The sequence below is a fragment of the Clarias gariepinus genome, chromosome 10 (genome assembly GCF_024256425.1).
Source record: "Clarias gariepinus isolate MV-2021 ecotype Netherlands chromosome 10, CGAR_prim_01v2, whole genome shotgun sequence".
NCBI classification, from domain to species: domain Eukaryota; kingdom Metazoa; phylum Chordata; class Actinopteri; order Siluriformes; family Clariidae; genus Clarias; species Clarias gariepinus.
This window is the reverse complement of record NC_071109.1, coordinates 21959819-21976478: the sequence shown is the minus strand read 5'-3', so window position 1 is coordinate 21976478 and position 16660 is coordinate 21959819. Positions and strand designations below refer to the sequence as shown.

At 38.6% G+C, this 16660-nt stretch overlaps 1 protein-coding gene across 2 annotated transcripts; it reads left to right on the top strand.

The window, feature by feature from the left end:
• The first annotated feature begins 206 nt into the window (after positions 1-206).
• Positions 207-9063, top strand: fgf24 (fibroblast growth factor 24). 2 transcript variants are annotated; one of them, XM_053506573.1, is made up of 5 exons: positions 207-898; positions 1070-1106; positions 3978-4140; positions 6073-6179; positions 7376-9063. In XM_053506573.1, the coding sequence occupies exons 1-5, from the start codon at positions 867-869 to the stop codon at positions 7652-7654; spliced, it is 618 nt and encodes a 205-aa protein (XP_053362548.1). In that variant the 5' UTR covers positions 207-866; the 3' UTR covers positions 7655-9063. The 2 variants fall into 2 exon arrangements, with proteins under 2 accessions (XP_053362548.1, XP_053362547.1); XM_053506572.1 differs by having other exon boundaries at positions 3978-4149.
• The last annotated feature ends 7597 nt before the right edge of the window (positions 9064-16660 follow it).

Sequence of the window (16660 nt, the reverse complement as noted above, 5' to 3'; positions counted from 1 at the left end):
CATGAAAAAAAATTAAGCGAAAGAAGAGTTAAAAAAAAAAAACTCGGCTGAGTCAAGGCAGAGAAGCATGTAAAAAAAAAAAAGTCCTCTCTGATGCACTGATGGTCTTTGCTACTCGCCCTATCAGGTGCAAAAACCACTGACAGGTTTCCACCCACTTGCAACAAAAAAAAAGCCCCTCGCGGCGCAGTGAGGCTCCGCGGCACATCAACCGCTGACACGCGCTCCGGATCGTAACGCACTCCGCCTGCACGCGCAGTTTATCTCGGATAACACTCTAAATCTACATAAAAGTCTAAAAGTCTAAGTCTCATTTATATATATACATATTCATATTTAATTTCGCCACAACTAAGTAGTAGCCCATCTCCGAATCCCCTTTTCTTTTTGACCTCGACAACCACCGGACACGGAAAGTTACCCACTGACCCACGCTGAGGTGGACTTTACCGACAGGTACGAGCGGAATTGAACTTCTTCTGAATACCGGACCGACACTCCCTAAGCGTGAAAAAAAAAGCGCCTGTGGAATTTGCAGTGAGCGCGGAAGAGAAACATCCCGCGTGCAAATTGAATCTTTCCGCGCTCGGAGCGAGAGAACGGCGTGCGCGCGCAGCGGAGCCAAACCGCAGAGCGTGCGGGAATCAGGAACGGGGAAAACGGACGGAGATACGGCCGGTTGTTACCATTCAGACCAGGCACATTGAGGAAGAAGAGCCTGATGTGGCTCCCAGCGGCACAGTTTTACTGCACTGATCTCTCGTGTCACTGGGAGCGCGAGTCTCCCCCGGGATTTTGCGCGTGAGGCCTCGGCGCTGTGTTTAGACTGGACCGGCGAGTGCTGGAAACAGGTGGATCTGACCAAGATGTCCGTGCTGCCTTCAAGGTTTAGCTACGTGTAAGAAAGCTGTTTTCATTCACGAATCCCAGCATTCTTGCCAATAGAAGTCGCTCAAAGCCAGATGTGAGAGTGTTGTGCTGATGGGCTTTTTTATTTCGTCTAATTCGTTGTGATTTACTCCTCCTTTTTTCTTTCCGTCTTTTTCCCCCTCTCTCTGTCTTTCTCCAGGTGTTTACATTTTCTGGTCCTCTACTTCCAGTTACAGGTAGGTCTGACTGATTATAAAACTGTACCAAGACTTACACGAAAGCTATTAAAATGTATAATAAAAATGTAAAAGTATTAATATACAGATAGAGAAATCGTAGTTGCATTCACTGATATGAATTAGGATTCCAACTTATAGCTAATAACTAATTAAATGTTAATTTTTTTTTACTTTGGAAGTGAAATGTTTTAATGAAACATTTGTATAAAATTCATGGAATCTATAGGGATGTGTTGCACTAAACAGCTTAAAAAGATCAAGCACATCTGGAGATATCAAAAACAACTGGGATTTGTTAGTAATTATGGACATCAAAGTGACAAGAATGTTTCAGATTAGAAGCAGATATTTCAGTTCATTATATATGTAATCAGTAATACAGAATCATATGATTGTGCAATAATGGAGGCAACAATACAATATAGTATCGAAAAAGCTTTTTCAGAAGTATTTATTTATTTATTTATTTATTTAACATTGTATCAGTCTTTCCTTTTTTGCTCCCACAAGGTGTTTATTCAGTCAAAAGACAGACACAATATAAATGTAACTTCTCTATTCCAAACAATTAAGCTAAATTAAAATGTAATAATTCTATAACAAAGCTACTAAATCGCCAATTATTTAAACTGATTTTTAAATATTTCTGAAATATTTAGTTTGTGTGTATTTCAAAAGAAATACACACAAACCTTTTTTGTTACTTCTGGATAGGCTAATGCAATGATTATAAAATCTTGTATTAACATGTCATGCCAACAGCAGGCATCTACAAATACACCCTCAATTAATGAACAAAAGCAGTTTATATTAAGTGGATAGAACTAAAGCAGGTTATACAATCCTGCACGCTAAGCTTTATTCCAAAACTGTTGGTGCAAACAAGACCATAGTGCAGGCTGTCTGATTCCTCAGCGTTTTGTGTCAGTAATTACAATACTAGTGCTTTAATTGCAGGTCACACATGCAAGCGTATAAATGCTTCCTGTTTTGTTTTTTTTTCTCTCCCTCATTTCGTCACTCAGTATTTTATAATGGGTTTAGTCCTTTTCTTCTTTGAGGAAATGCTGGGAAATCAATGGTGTGATAAGTCTATAAGAGCAGGGCTGAAGTGGCAGTGCATTGATGCGTTGTTTCCTGAGCTACGGAGGAGAATGGTGTCTGCAGATAGGGCCCTATCGGACATGCAAGAGTGCACAGCTTCTTAGCAAGGATGGTGCCGATCTTTTGAAGTCCAAATGATATCCATTTTGCTAGGATGGCTTTGAAGGGAGACAGGCAGCATGATAAAAATGTTTTGCATAGGCATGTCCCGTTTTCCTGCTTGCGCTGGGATGCAACTGTCTGCCAAACACACCTCAATGTTTGACTAGAGATGGAGAGATTTCAGAGCAAATCCCTCAAAGGAGAGGTTTGTGTGTGTGTGTATATGTGTGTGTTTTCCCACATATACATAGTGTGTGTGGGCTTTCTATCAAGACAGAACTGCTCTAGAAAAGAAGTGATACCGTCTTTGTATGATAAACTCAGTGCTGCCTAAGAATATTCAAAGCGTAAACCTTACTGTAAATTTATGCTACCAATTAGAATGACATAATTGGATATTTATTTTTTTTATTAATAATTAATAAATTCTTTGCATTCATATTAAAGGTTTATTATGTGATATTCAAAAGGCCTTAATTTTCTATAATGGTATTATTAACTGGTAATTGCTTTGCAAACGTCAAAGTGTTGTTGTAGTTAAATTAATGTTTGATTAAATCAATCAATCAATTGAATGGATAATTCAGTGCAAAGTATTTGGTGGTAAATGCAATAAACTGTGCCTTAGATGCCATGTGTTCTACTTTGAGCGTCTTGAACAAGCCCATGCATCTCACAGTCCAGTGCACACACAGCTTAGTGGAAGCGCCTTGTTTCTCATCTCAGTGTTGAAGATTTGTTCTGCCATGAGTGCATTTCCCCTCACACACTCTAAATGTCATTAATTTGCTGAGGTTAAAATAACAGCGAGTCAGAGTATGTAATGTGTATATAATTAGCCACCTGAGAGCAGCCACATAAAAGCCCATTACTGGGTAATTACCACTCATACAGCTGAGGAGAGCAGCCTTGGCTTGGGCTTGGATTCCAGGGGTTCTCAAAGTATACATTTTCCTCATATGGAGGAATAGATTGTAGAAGAGAATTGGGGAGAAAAGTTAAGGAGGATAACAGATAAAAGATTGGCTATGATTTTTTTTTGGGAGAAAGCCTCAGGTAACTGGCACAGTGAATAAAATATGTGAATGAAAATGAATGCCGGGTATTGAAAGATCCCTAAGGTTGTATAGTTTTATATTTGTGCGTGCATGTGTCTGTCTGTGTGTGTGTACACATATCTCGCTGCAGATGTGTCTGCGTGAATGTCTGTTAGCATGTCTACAGATGTGTGTGATTTATGAGGGTAATTCTGACCTCAGGCAGATATTTGTTTGATGACAGAGAAACAGGTCCTGATTCTTCAGGTGGATAATTGCTAGTGGCTTGCTATTGGAAATGGAATACTTGTTTTCTCGGTTTAGCTCCAGGCACATAGTATTCAGCTGCTTTACTCGAAGAGATGAAAAGAGAACACTAACCTGAAATCATGCTTTGTCTTTCTGAAGGCTGCGCAGATTGGCTAAAACTGCCTGTAATCTTGAACATTCTTTTGAAAGTTTTGATCTTCAAAATTACTTTTGAACAAAATGTCCAGACAGAAAAACAAGGAAATTAGGACAATTTCTATCAACTAACATATCTTGTAATGATATCCAGCCTCTCAACACTTTAGTGTATAAAGGTTTCGTCACACACTCTGACCCTCTGCTTTTCTGTGTCTAGGAGTCACATCAGAGTTCTGCCGACTTCCGGTTCTACATCGAGAATCACACACGTGATGACGTGAGTCGGAAACAGGTGCGGATATACCAGCTGTACAGTCGGACGACAGGGAAGCATGTACAGATCCTTGGCAAGAAGATCAATGCTAACGGAGACGATGGGGGCAAGTACGGTACGGGAGCATTCCTGTGCTCTTTCGCGACTTTAGAAAGATCTGATAGCCCTAGACCAAACACACACACACAAACAAACCAATTCAACTTTTAGGATGTAAAGAACACAGGGATATATCCCTGTGTTTATTACATCTTTACATCCTGGAAGTTTAATTGTTTGCTTAATTTACTGAGCAGCTAAACCCGGCATAGCACTGTCTGCTCGTGCCCTGGAAGCAATTTGCGCTCGTTTTTGATCACTGATCATGGGTTAAGATCTTACTGATGACAATAGAAGCTTCGAAGTGGTCTACATATTTGACAAATGTGTAGTTTTTTTCCTGGGAAAGTGTGTAAGGGGGGTGGTGGTTGAGGGGTGTTTTGTTGGATGTGGGTAGACATAAGTGCAGTAAATACTGAACTAAGCTGTGCTGAGTGATACGAGTGTGTTTACATCCGAGCTCATTTTTGACCGTGTCAGCCAGAGGCTTGCTCGGTGCCGCTGTAGTAACTCCCCAACGTGCACGCAGCTTAAGCCGTAGTGTTACACTGGCGGACTGGCCTATGCCTGCTTTGCATGTTCAGTGCCTCTACATGGTGGCAACCGGCACTTGGTTACGGTTTGGAATAAGACTAGAACACAGCATCCTGCTTTGTTCAGGCAGTCAAACCGGTGTTAGGTTTGGAGTGTGAGCTGTACAGCATTGTGAGTAAAGCTCAGACATAAAGGTCATTCTGTCCCTGTGTGAGCAGGATTGTACGCAGATCCAGGTAAATCCCCACACCTGGCACCTGAGAGCTTGCCTGCCTCTCAGCAATACAAAGACACGGCACTAATTCAATACGCCAGCTTAGTGTTCTAATAATCAGTTCACAAAGGATAATAGTTCACTACTTACTACTAGTACAGACTTTTTTTTTTTTTTCTAATGCCAACTAATTTCAGTTCTGTTCTGTATGTACACAGAACATGTCTAACATAAAGCGTTTGTGACAAATGCAACCGTTGCAACATTTTTTCCTGCAGAAACCTTGCTTCATGCTCTGCTCTGGCAAACATGTGAAACAGATGTATGGCCCTGAGAACAAGAAGTATGTCAGGCATATTTAAAAAAAATGCCTTGAGCAAGCATTTGCTTGTTACAGAGGAGGAACTTCTTAAGAAGTCTAGACATATGTCATATCTATAATTTAAAATAAAAAGTCGAGGGAAACAGGTGTACAACTCCACGTGCACTCTATACCCCCTGCATCCATTATGAAGGTTGTTGCTTAATTTCTATTTTTTTTTTCACTCTGCTGTTTTAGCAGTGGCATTGTGAAGTCATCTCCTTATCCAAGTAAAGGTAAAGGACTATTTCTCCTGCTCCTGCACAAATCTCAAGTGCTCTGCCTGAACTGGTTCCCCTGCTTGTTGTACTATGAGTTGCTTTTAAAAGGGACAATTTTCGCATTGCCCTCAGAGCCCCCTGCCTTTGAGCTCCACTGAATAGCTCTGTGTGTTAAGCAAATGGATCATCTTAACTTTTTGATTGAGTGAGCAGGGACTAAAGGCGACTGGAAACCCAATCCCCAGGGATCTTAACTGCTCCAAGAGGTTTGGCAGATAGCTCCCCCTGGGAGGGGTGAGCCTGAACAAAGGTGCCCAAACACTGAGAGGGTGAGAGAGCGAGCAAGAGAGAGAGTGTGTTCAGGGTGGTCATGGGAGCGATTCTCACCATTTGTGTGTGTGCTATTGATCAATCTTTATATATATATTTTTTCACAAACCACATTTTTCCCCCAATAATGGAGTAATCAAATGTGTTCATAGTAAAACACCCCCTAACTGTACAGATAAACATGCATGTAACTGGCACGTTCTTGTTAGATGGGCATTTTTCTTCAATTGTGTCTTCATGGCATTAATGTTAATAAAATTTTTTTTTCATTTATTCCAGCGCTCCTCGTTGTTGAGACAGAGACGTTTGGGAGTCATGTTCGGATAAAAGGAAATGAAAGTGGCTACTATATCTGCATGAACAAGAATGGCAAAATCATTGGCAAGGTACGATTTAAGTTAAGATTCACAAGCCATAATACATCTTTCTTAAAGTGGATACCAAAATTATACTAGTGTAAATACGTGAAAAAAGGTTTATTTTCCCCAGTTTAAGGCTAACTGATTAAACAGTTTGTCATCTACAGTTTAACAGAGAAACTTATGATGCTGTCAGTTACCAGCCTCAGTAAGAGCCAACTAAAAGCTCTTTTGCTATGTGATCACTAGGAGGCGTCACACAGAGTATATTAATGATGTATTTCGTACATTAGGCCACTCGGTTACACAGCATTCTCTTCTTGATGAGTCAAAATAAAAAATGTATCCTCAAAAATTGTCATACAAGGGGTCAGCAAGTTGGTTGATTATTCATTATTATTATTCTTTTGTAAATTATGAAAATCAGTGACAGTGTCTTTCATTTCATATTGCTGTACTGTAAAGCTGATGACATGTATTTTCAAAAGACCCAAACAGCTGCAATTCTGGCAAAGGAGTGAGCCAACATTTTATGTTTCACAGATGTCTGGTTAAATCAAAGTGGGTGCTTGAGTCTAGTGAAAAAGTATCAGATATGCACATTTGAGATAGAAAGGGCAACACCCCATTCATTTAGTCTTCATTTTCTGCCTTGCTTGATGCTCACCCTGGACGTAATCAGTAACATTTTCAGTCTCACCTTCTATTTTGCATTCCTCTATAGGTGATTTGTACCTCATTTAAATTTATATTTTTATTTTTCTCTTATTGTATAGACAAGTTTTTATATTTCTTATATATATTTTTTAAGTTTTTTATATTTTGTTCTATTTATTTCTTGTAACTGTTAATTTTATTTATTTATTTTACATTTTTAAGGTCACGGGTGGTCGTTTAAGCATTCCACTGCGTATCGTACTGTGTAAGCTGTGTATGTGACAAATAAAATTAGAATTTGAATTACATGTTTTGTATGAGGTAAAAATCAAGTGTGACAAAATACATTTGCAGAAACAGCAACTTACATTATAGGCTCTTTAGTGAAATTTTAAAGAAGGCTAGGTTCTATTTGCTGGAACTTAACCCCCAACCTTAATGTTTACCCCTAATACCTTTCTATTCCAGATAGCTCTAATACCTCACACGAGAACTCAGCTGACAGTTTTGGGAGAGTTGCTCAACAGGTGGGCTTCATCTGACATGTTATTTTCTCTCCCCTGCAGCTCAATGGGAGTAACCCAGAGTGTGTGTTCGTGGAGGAGTTCTTGGAAAACAACTACACGGCATTAGTGTCTGCCAAGTACAAAGGCTGGTACCTGGGCTTCAACCGCCGCGGCCGGCCCAAAAAAGGCTCACGGACCACACAGACACAGCAGGAAGTGCATTTCATGAAACGCGACCCTAAGGGCAAGGTGGACCCTAAGGAGGAGTTCCGTTTCACCACTGTAACGAAACGGACGCGTAGGGCACGGCGCTTACGGCCAAATCACAAAACAAACTGAAGTGACACGGACCAAACATGCACTCTTCCTTTATAGACATCTCAAATGTTTTGCCTTAAAAACATAAAGGTTTTTGTGATTAAGCAGCAGGAGACAAAAAAAACGAAAGACAAAAAAGACAAAAACCTTTAAAAAAGTTCAAAGATATTTTATTTTTATATTTTCAAATCTTTGAGTATCTCTTAGGTGTTGAATGTCTCTGGGTTATCATTAATGTTATATTGTGTCTGTTACTTTCTGTTATTTATATTGGATAAACTGTGGATGACAAAAAAGGAACTGTGTTCTCCCACTTTGACGAGTTTACAGCAGCAGGCATCCTGTTGAAAAGGAGATATTTGACTTCCCAAGGGGGAAAAATAAACTTCTCTATTTAGTTTTAAATTGGCCTAAACAACACAGATCCGTTTTTTCCCCCTGACTGGGATGCGCTATCATACAAGAGGACCGTGATAACAGGAGCACATGACAGGACTCTGTACCAGCTTCACCACAAGACAACACTAGCTTTGAGTGCAATATTTTGAAGGGTCCTCCGTGCAGCATCTCATCGCCTTCGTTTCTGCTCAATGATTTTTCTGTGAGAAGTCTGAGTTTTCTCTCTAGGCCTGTATGTGGGTGAAGTGTGCTTAATCACACCCAGCAATTGTATGGTTCCTTTTACATTTTTGTGCAACCTGTGATTCAGCAGAGCACAACATGCTTTGACTAGCCAGACATCAGCATCTGCTATGGCAGTAGTGCTTGTTAAAACAAATGGAGAGAAGCTTAGAGTTTGAATTGACGATCTGATGTGAACGTTTTGACCTTTCTTGTTGTACTTTGGTGCAAGGTTTACGAGAATTAACTGTAGTGGGCCTGATCTCAGACACTAGCACATACACATATGTACTTTTTTATTTTCAAGTGTTACAGAAATTTATAAAACTATACAGTCAATTTTGAAGAATTATCACAAAATCAGTTATAAGGTTAATGGTCATTTATTCCCCTGGCAATTTACAGTAATGTGCTCTTCTCGGAGCATGTAAAAGGTCACCTCTTTTCTTTCACTCTATAGGATTTCACTGTGTTTCAGGTTTCCATTTGTAAACTTCTTCTATTATGGATTAGACATCATTTTGCTATGTATGTACTTATGTCCACTAAGGCTTTATACCTGAGCATTCTGAACCGAGCTACCACAGGGATGGTGGAGCACCTTTCATTAACTCACCCGTGCTAAGGTTTGCCCTTCATATGTCGCTGTAGTGTAAACAAATCTATATACTCCTTTGTCACATGACAGGTTTTGTAAGAGATACTACTAACAAACATGACACGTATGGTAAAAAAAAAAGCGTATACAAAAATAATAATTTTATGACTATTATAAAAAAAATATTTATTGCCTTTCTCTGTAAATACAACCTGATGAATTTATTTGACCTCTTAATAAAAATATGAACTATATTAAAAAGGACAAAAGGAAAATAAATTGTTGTGTTTATTTAAATTTTAGATGTTTCACAACTAAAGTAGTACATTATTCATTCTGCCTAGAACTAATTCATTTCTAGATTTGTAAAATCTCATAACGTTTATCCATATGTGCAACCTTCATCCATATGCACATGTCCCTTATTTTTTCCAAAACATGTGTTTTGCTCTCCCATATGTCAGGAGAGAAAAAGAAAAAAGAAATCAGGATGTTCATTTATGGACACAGTAGGTTTTATACCAGAAACAGGCTGCATATACGTCTCATCCTTCGAAGACACTTCAGGACAGGACCCTTTTTTTGTCATCTGAGTTGTTAACAGGCTATGAAAAGGTGAATTGCACTTCAGAAATGAGCAACAGGGTCCAGGAAATGTGTCATAATTAAGTTATGAGGCACATAAAGACAGCTAAGAGATTCTCAGACAACATGAGAATTCAAGGATCGTTTAGACTCAAGGTTATGTCAACAGATTCCCTCCTCGCTTTTACATATTGCCTCTTTTTATGAAATCAATTAGAACCAGAGGGAGTAGAGGAATGTTCAAAGAGAATGTTCGGAAAGGTATTAAGGTTAATGGAACTATTCCTTTTCCAAATGGATTTTCAAATCTTCTGGTATGAAATCTTGTTCTGGAAGACATTACTTTTGTGGAAGACAGTACCCTCATTAGACTGACTACATTAGCCTCGAGAGAAACACTCTTTTTCTCTAGATTTCAATGTGTCAATACATGACATTAGCGCACATGCTCGCTCATTGCACCTTTTATGTACGGGTCACACTGAAAACGTTGCAGTCCAATGTCTGGAACTTTTACGTATTTATTTCTGTTTGTAATCTTTTTCACTCTATTCCTCTTACACTTAGTGACTTCTTTTTGGCAGGGCTATTTGAGCTGTTTCTTTAAAGGAGGAGGAGAAGGAATGCAGGATAGCATGTCTTATAATGTTGTATTCAGGAATGGTGTTTACAGTAGCAGTCAGCCTGAAAGATGGCCGTTTTGAGTAAAAAATGCCTTTTGTTTAACTTCCCACTGATGTTATCAGATCTAGCGCTATATAGCCACCTACGACGGGCAAAGACTGTAGGACATGGTCTGACTTAAATGTCCAACAACCTCTCAATCTTTCTTTTTGTATCTGCATTTTTCATTCTTTCTTGAGGTGGAAAGTAGAGTGATCTGTAGTATGTGGCCTTCATTACTCAAAAAAGACAGCTGGAAAAATATCTCGTCATTTTCACACAGACAGCTGTCTGGACATCGCAGTTTTAAAGAAACACTCAGTGTGTTCTCTTTCTAGCAAATGCATTTTTTTGTCTAGAACATTTTTGATGAGACAGGGTGGAAAGGAGGGCCCATGCAAATGCTGATAAGAGAAAGAGAGAGAGAGAGAGCGAGAGAGAGAGAGAGTATAACTATTGCTGTAAAATGTGTACACATCACCAGGATCTCATGGCACCAGTCTATCGAGATCAGGATCAGATTAACCTCATACTTTAAACACAAGTAAAAAAGAGTCTGTTACAGACATGTTTTTTTGTCTTAGGGATAAGATGCAACCTTAAATGTATCTGATAGCCACGTAGATGGAACCGTTCTGTGATGACAGCACTGAAGAAAGTTGAATACAGACTTTTAAGATCCAGACATCTAAAAATTAAAGAACAGAGAGCATTCAGTGCAGGGCTCCCGCCAGCACCTCTCCTCTTGCTTAACCTTTGATCAGTGGAGGATGGCCCTGGAACAGGCCCAGTATGCTGAAATGAAACATAACATCCCTCTGTGGCACTCCTCCCATTCAGGATGATAGGTCTGTGAACACACTACTGCCGACGGATGGCTATTCATAGGCGAAAAGAGGTTCTGACTCCACTACAGGAGGTTAGAATAGTGAAAGGTTGCGCAGGGACCAAGCTCTGAGCGGGCTGTCTTGGTGTATTGTGTGTATTTTTAGAACAAAGGGCAGTTTAAGTGCTGCTTTTGGGGAAAACTCATAAAAAAAAACTATTTTTTTTCCACTGGTCATGTCCAAAGTAAACGAATTAACACTTGTTTTCTCTGTGGAATGACAGGCAGAAAATAAGTGTGTATATTAGGCCAGTGGTCACTGTCTTGCTGAAGTGTTCAGTGGCTCTGTCAGCAGTGGAACGAGTGACAGATGGACACAAGCCCACTGAAATGCACTCTTCAGCAACCACATATTTAATGAAAGGCCATGTCAACAGAAATCTGGTGGTCCAGCCATTCCCTACACAGAACAACTTTGTCTGCTTAAATATTACTTAACTCCTTCTTGAGGTTGTGAGGTGCAAGAAACATGTGGAACTAAAATAATGGTTGACCAATAATATGATCTTAACTGTCACCGCTCACTGTGTGGAGCTTTTCCCCCCCAAAGCATAGACACCACAAGCTTCGTCTCCCCAGTGAAATGAGCGACCGCATGCATCTGCTCTGTTTTTACTCTGGGACATACAAATGACATTTTATGATTCATGTATAGCTGACCGTTGTTTTTATATGCCTGCTTTATGTTCCAGGACCAAAACATAATACTTTATAGTTTAAAATCCACAAATTAAGAGTGAGATGATGCAGGTTCAACTTAGGAGACTAAAAAGATGTATACAGAATTCTTTACGCATATTACTGTTATACTTTCTTTAAATGCTTAATAGATTTTTATACATGCCCAGATCTGGTACCAACAGTACCTCATAGTAGATAAGGGCATCATCTCTGTTTTGTGACTGACTGGTTACATTCTATATCACTATGTCACATGCTATATCGCACTTTATACAGAACACACCATTCCTGTTCTGATGATTAAATTGATAGCCTGTAAAATGATTACAAAAAATATAGCTAGAATATTTTGACAGTTTAATTTATCATGAAATGCCTCAAGTAGTAAAATATATAAAGAACTGTGTGGCGTCCATGTACAGAAAGACTTGGTACAGTAGGATGCCTGGATAGGCTCGGCATTTTGATAATAGACATTCTGTACATCATGATGTCCTACTTGTGGTTTTTCCCCGTTTTCGTACAAAAACTACAGTTTAAAATAGACTAAAACTATTGCTTCTCTTGATCACTATTTGGTCCAGTTTTTGTAAAGAACTTAAAAAAAGGGCATTGGTAAGAAAATGTAACAAATAAAATTGATTTATATTCTGGCATGGTTTGGATCCACTAGTCTGCCTAGAGACATGTCAAGTGAATGGAAATAAATACAGAAATTCTAAAAGATAACATTTCTCCCTTGAAGGAAAATTTTTATCTCGATGGGATAATGGGAATTTCTGTATTCATTTCCATTCATTTGACGCATTTCCCTAGGCATACTAGTGGATCCAAACCATGCCAGGAAATAACACCCAAAACTTTGCCTACTTTTTTTCATCAAAGTATGGTGAAATATGACCTATCTGACCATACAACCATTCCCTATATCATTATTTCTTCCAGGATGACTCAGCTCCGAAATAACCAACATAGTCAATATTGTTTGCATTTCAAATTGTGAGCGAGAATATGTCACTCAGTACTTCTGTTCACTTTTGGAATCTGTCATTTTGACAGATTTGTGACTATGTTTTGCTATTTAATTTTTATTTTTTTGTTGTCTATGTTAATGCATTAACCTATACATGTTTTTGGGTGTCTTTCCTTATTTATTTTATGTATTTGAAACTGTGAGCCAAAAGTGAGTTAATCACAGCTCTTGATTGCTTTAGTGTATGCATTTTATTTATGGCTCTTTTTTTTCACCCTGGTATGTATTAATGGCAGCTTGCAAACATCGGCCAGATGATGCTAATGTATGTGAATTAGTAATTAGCTTTTTTAAGCATTGTGATTTAAATTTGTTTTGCAAATGCATCTTTACTTCACCAAGGTTACACGTGATAGACTTTTCAATAGGATTCTACAACATCTTGGCATAACACTAGGCCTTCTTGAGTTATTTTGTCTGTATGGTTGTGGTTGTTGTCTCCATATAAATTTTTATGGTCAATGTTTTGGTCTATTCTAGGTGTTTTCTTGTGCATATAATATTTCTGAAGCATAAAAATTATTCTGACTAAGAATTTGTTTGCCATATACAGTACAGTCCCAGTTCAAGAAAGTCCTGCTCCTAATATAACGAATTTCATTTATTTTATAACTCTATTATAATTCTATTATAATTCTATTATAAAATAATTAATTGTATCACATTTATGTAGTGAATATGGATCTTAAATAGCTGTTCACACTGCTGACTCACGACTGTGTAGCAACACACAGTTCGAATCACATCATTAAGTTCGCTGATGACACGACCGTGGTGGGTCTCATTAGCAAGAACGACGAGTCAGCGTACAGAGAGGAAGTGCAGAGGCTAACGGACTGGTGTAACAACAACAACCTGTCTCTGAATGTTGACAAGACAAAGGAGATGGTTGTTGACTTCAGGAGGACACGAGCCGACCATTCTCTGCTGGGCATTAATGGCTCCTCTGTGGGAATCGTCGAAAGCACAAAATTCCTGGGTGTCCACCTAGAGAAGGACCTCAACTGGTCCCTCAACACCAGCTCCCTGCACAAGAAAGCCCAACAGCGTACCTTCTTTCTGAGAAGACTGAGGAAGGCCCAGCTTCCAACACCGATCCTGACCACCTTCTATAGAGGAACTATTGAGAGCATCCTGAGCGGCTGCATCACTGTCTGGTTTGGAAATTGTGCCATATTAGACCGCAAAACCCTACAGCGGATAGTGAGGACAGCGGAGAAGATCATCGGGGTCTCTCTTCCCTCTATTGAAGACATCTACACCACACGCTGCATCCGCAAAGCCACCAGCATTGTGGCTGATCAGACACACCCCTCTCACACACACTTCACACTCCTGCCATCTGGAAAAAGGTACCGAAGCATTCGGGCACACACATCCAGACTGTGCAACAGTTTTTTTCCACAAGCCATCCGTCTCCTCAACAAAAAGGGACTGAACTGATAAACACACACACACACACACCACCAAACTATCGTACACACAAATCTGTAAATGCTTTACTGTTTATCTCTTTTGCACAATATTTATTACTTTTTGCACTAATTCCTCAATTCTTGCTGCTATGTTTACTACCTTAACACAATATTTTATGTTCTGATATGTCGTTGTCGCACTGTCACTTTGTTGTTGCTCGTTTGCACATTTGCACGTGCACTTTATGATGTCTGTTGTCTGTAAAACCTGTAGATAGTCTTCCTTAGTTAGTTAGTTTTACTTAGGTTTTGTTAATTTATGTTGTAATTTATGTTAGGTCTCTCTGTCTTGTCTCTGCTAGCCAGCTAACTAGGCCCCTTAGTTAGCTAGTTTAGCTTCTCTGTTAATTTATGTTGTAAGTTTATGTTGCATGTAGCACCTTGGTCCTGGAGGAACGTTGTTTCGTTTCACTGTGTACTAACTGTATATGGTTGAAGTGACAATAAAGCCTACTTGAACTTGAACTTGGATTTTATATTAATGATTGGTTAATTGAACAGCCCAAGTCATATACTTATGCATATAATATATAAAACTGTCAGTCAGTGCCACTGACATTTTAGTTCTCCCCACCTGAGGCAATATTACGAAAAAGATTTTGTCATAATAATAATAATAATAATAAAAAGCTCATAACTGTGAGTAGATCACTCATTCATTTGTTTTCTTATGTATCGAGGCAGCACATCATTTTGCTATTAACTCATAGTTATGAATGCGCAAGTCAACTTTGAATATGACCCATAGTGAGCCAGCCAGGAGTGTAAAAATCAAATATTTTAATAAACCAAATCCCAAATTTTAACTTACAATCTTCACTTACCTATAAATAGTGGATTTACTTGTATAATAAGTAAGTTATTTTTACAATAAATAAGTTTTTTTAGGATTATTATTATTATTATTTATTACCTTTATTACCTTTTCTTAGTTAACAACTGTGAGCACCTGTAACCGAGCATAAGCAATTTCCCTCTGGGATTAATAAAGTTATTTGAATCTTGAAAACATAACTAACTAAGGACTCAGGCTAGATGGTTGATAGCAAACATGAACTCATCTTCCATTACCATAAAAACAAGATAATTAAATCTGTTTTTTTTTTATAAATAACTATTTTTTTATCTATTTTTAATATAATATATACATTTTCTACTGTATTATGTATTAAAATTTGTTAAAAAGTATATTAAAATAAATATGAGGTCCTAAGTACTTTCAAGGTAAAATTCCAAACCATTCTCTATAGTGGAAGCAATTATTTTATCCCATTTTAACCCCAGTAAAAAAAGTAGATTAGGCTAATTGGTGTTCCTGAATTGCCTGTAGTGTATGAATAAGCCTGTAAGTGTGTGGCTGTGTGAGTGCCCTCTCATGGATTGTCACCCTCTCCAGGGTGCACCCTGTCTTGTGCCCTAAGTCTCCTCATATATGCTCCAGGCTGTCCATGACCCTGAATGGCCGTCTGTGACTGGATAAAGCAATGTAGACAAAAATCCCATCTCAGACAACTCAGTGAGTAAAAATCCCATCTTAGACAGTCTCAGACAACTCATAAAACTCTGAACACAGCATGAAATGTAATAAAGCCCATACAGTGGAATTGACCAAGCAGTCCGAATATTGATGTACACAATTTTGGTATTAACATATAAGTACATATTATAATCTTATGCAGTACATGCTTTGTTTTCATCCTTCCATATACAGCGAGCTGACCAATTTACCACAATTAGCACTGTCCTACTCTCTAACTCTCCATTTTCTGCTCTGCCTCAATTTCATATACATGCATGTGAGTGTTGTTTGTAACGCTGTTAAGCATTTCTCTCCCAGTTATTATATTCACAGCGACAAATTTCCAAAATCTTGGCACACTAAGTTAAGGTCTTCATGTTGCCTTCTTTAGTCCCTGTTTGTGTTGTTGGAGAAAGGCCTATAGAAAGCATGCACCAATGTTACCATGCTCAGAACCTGACTAATGTTTGACCCATAATGCAAATATCAGGTAACCAAAATTTGCCTTGTGATCTTGTTGGTGAAATTATTGGCTTTAAACACCCACGGCAACATCACATGCTAAGAATGAGAGTCAGAAAGTAGAGTCAAAATACACTACTAGCTTGGCCCAACATTATGATTATATGATGGTGGAGCATGAATGGGGCTGGTGATATTCACAACTTGATGAAGGAGAAACTGTGAGCCTCAAGGTAACGTCCTTCACACACATGAGCTCATACATATGTGATAAGTGTACCAGTGCCACCTTGTTTATTCTCTGAAAGTCATTTCAGAAGTGGTGAGATCTGTCTGCTTTGGAATTTATTTCAAAGGGGCTGGAACAAGGGCTTGTTAATTCTGCAGTTGCAACCAACATTAATATTGTTTACCTCCTCTGCAGCCTGTACTTATGTCTCAAAAATAACAGGGCCACTGTCCAGGTGGTGTTTCTTTAGATATAATACAAAGTTTACTCAGGGT

Excerpts from the sequence above, each read along its gene's own strand:
- fgf24 (XM_053506572.1), top strand. The coding sequence starts at position 867 with ATGTCCGTGCTGCCTTCAAGGTTTAGCTACGT. Across the intron at positions 1,107-3,977 it reads TCCTCTACTTCCAGTTACAG|GAGTCACATCAGAGTTCTGC; the intron begins GTAGGTCTGACT and ends TTCTGTGTCTAG. Across the intron at positions 6,180-7,375 it reads ATGGCAAAATCATTGGCAAG|CTCAATGGGAGTAACCCAGA; the intron begins GTACGATTTAAG and ends TCTCCCCTGCAG.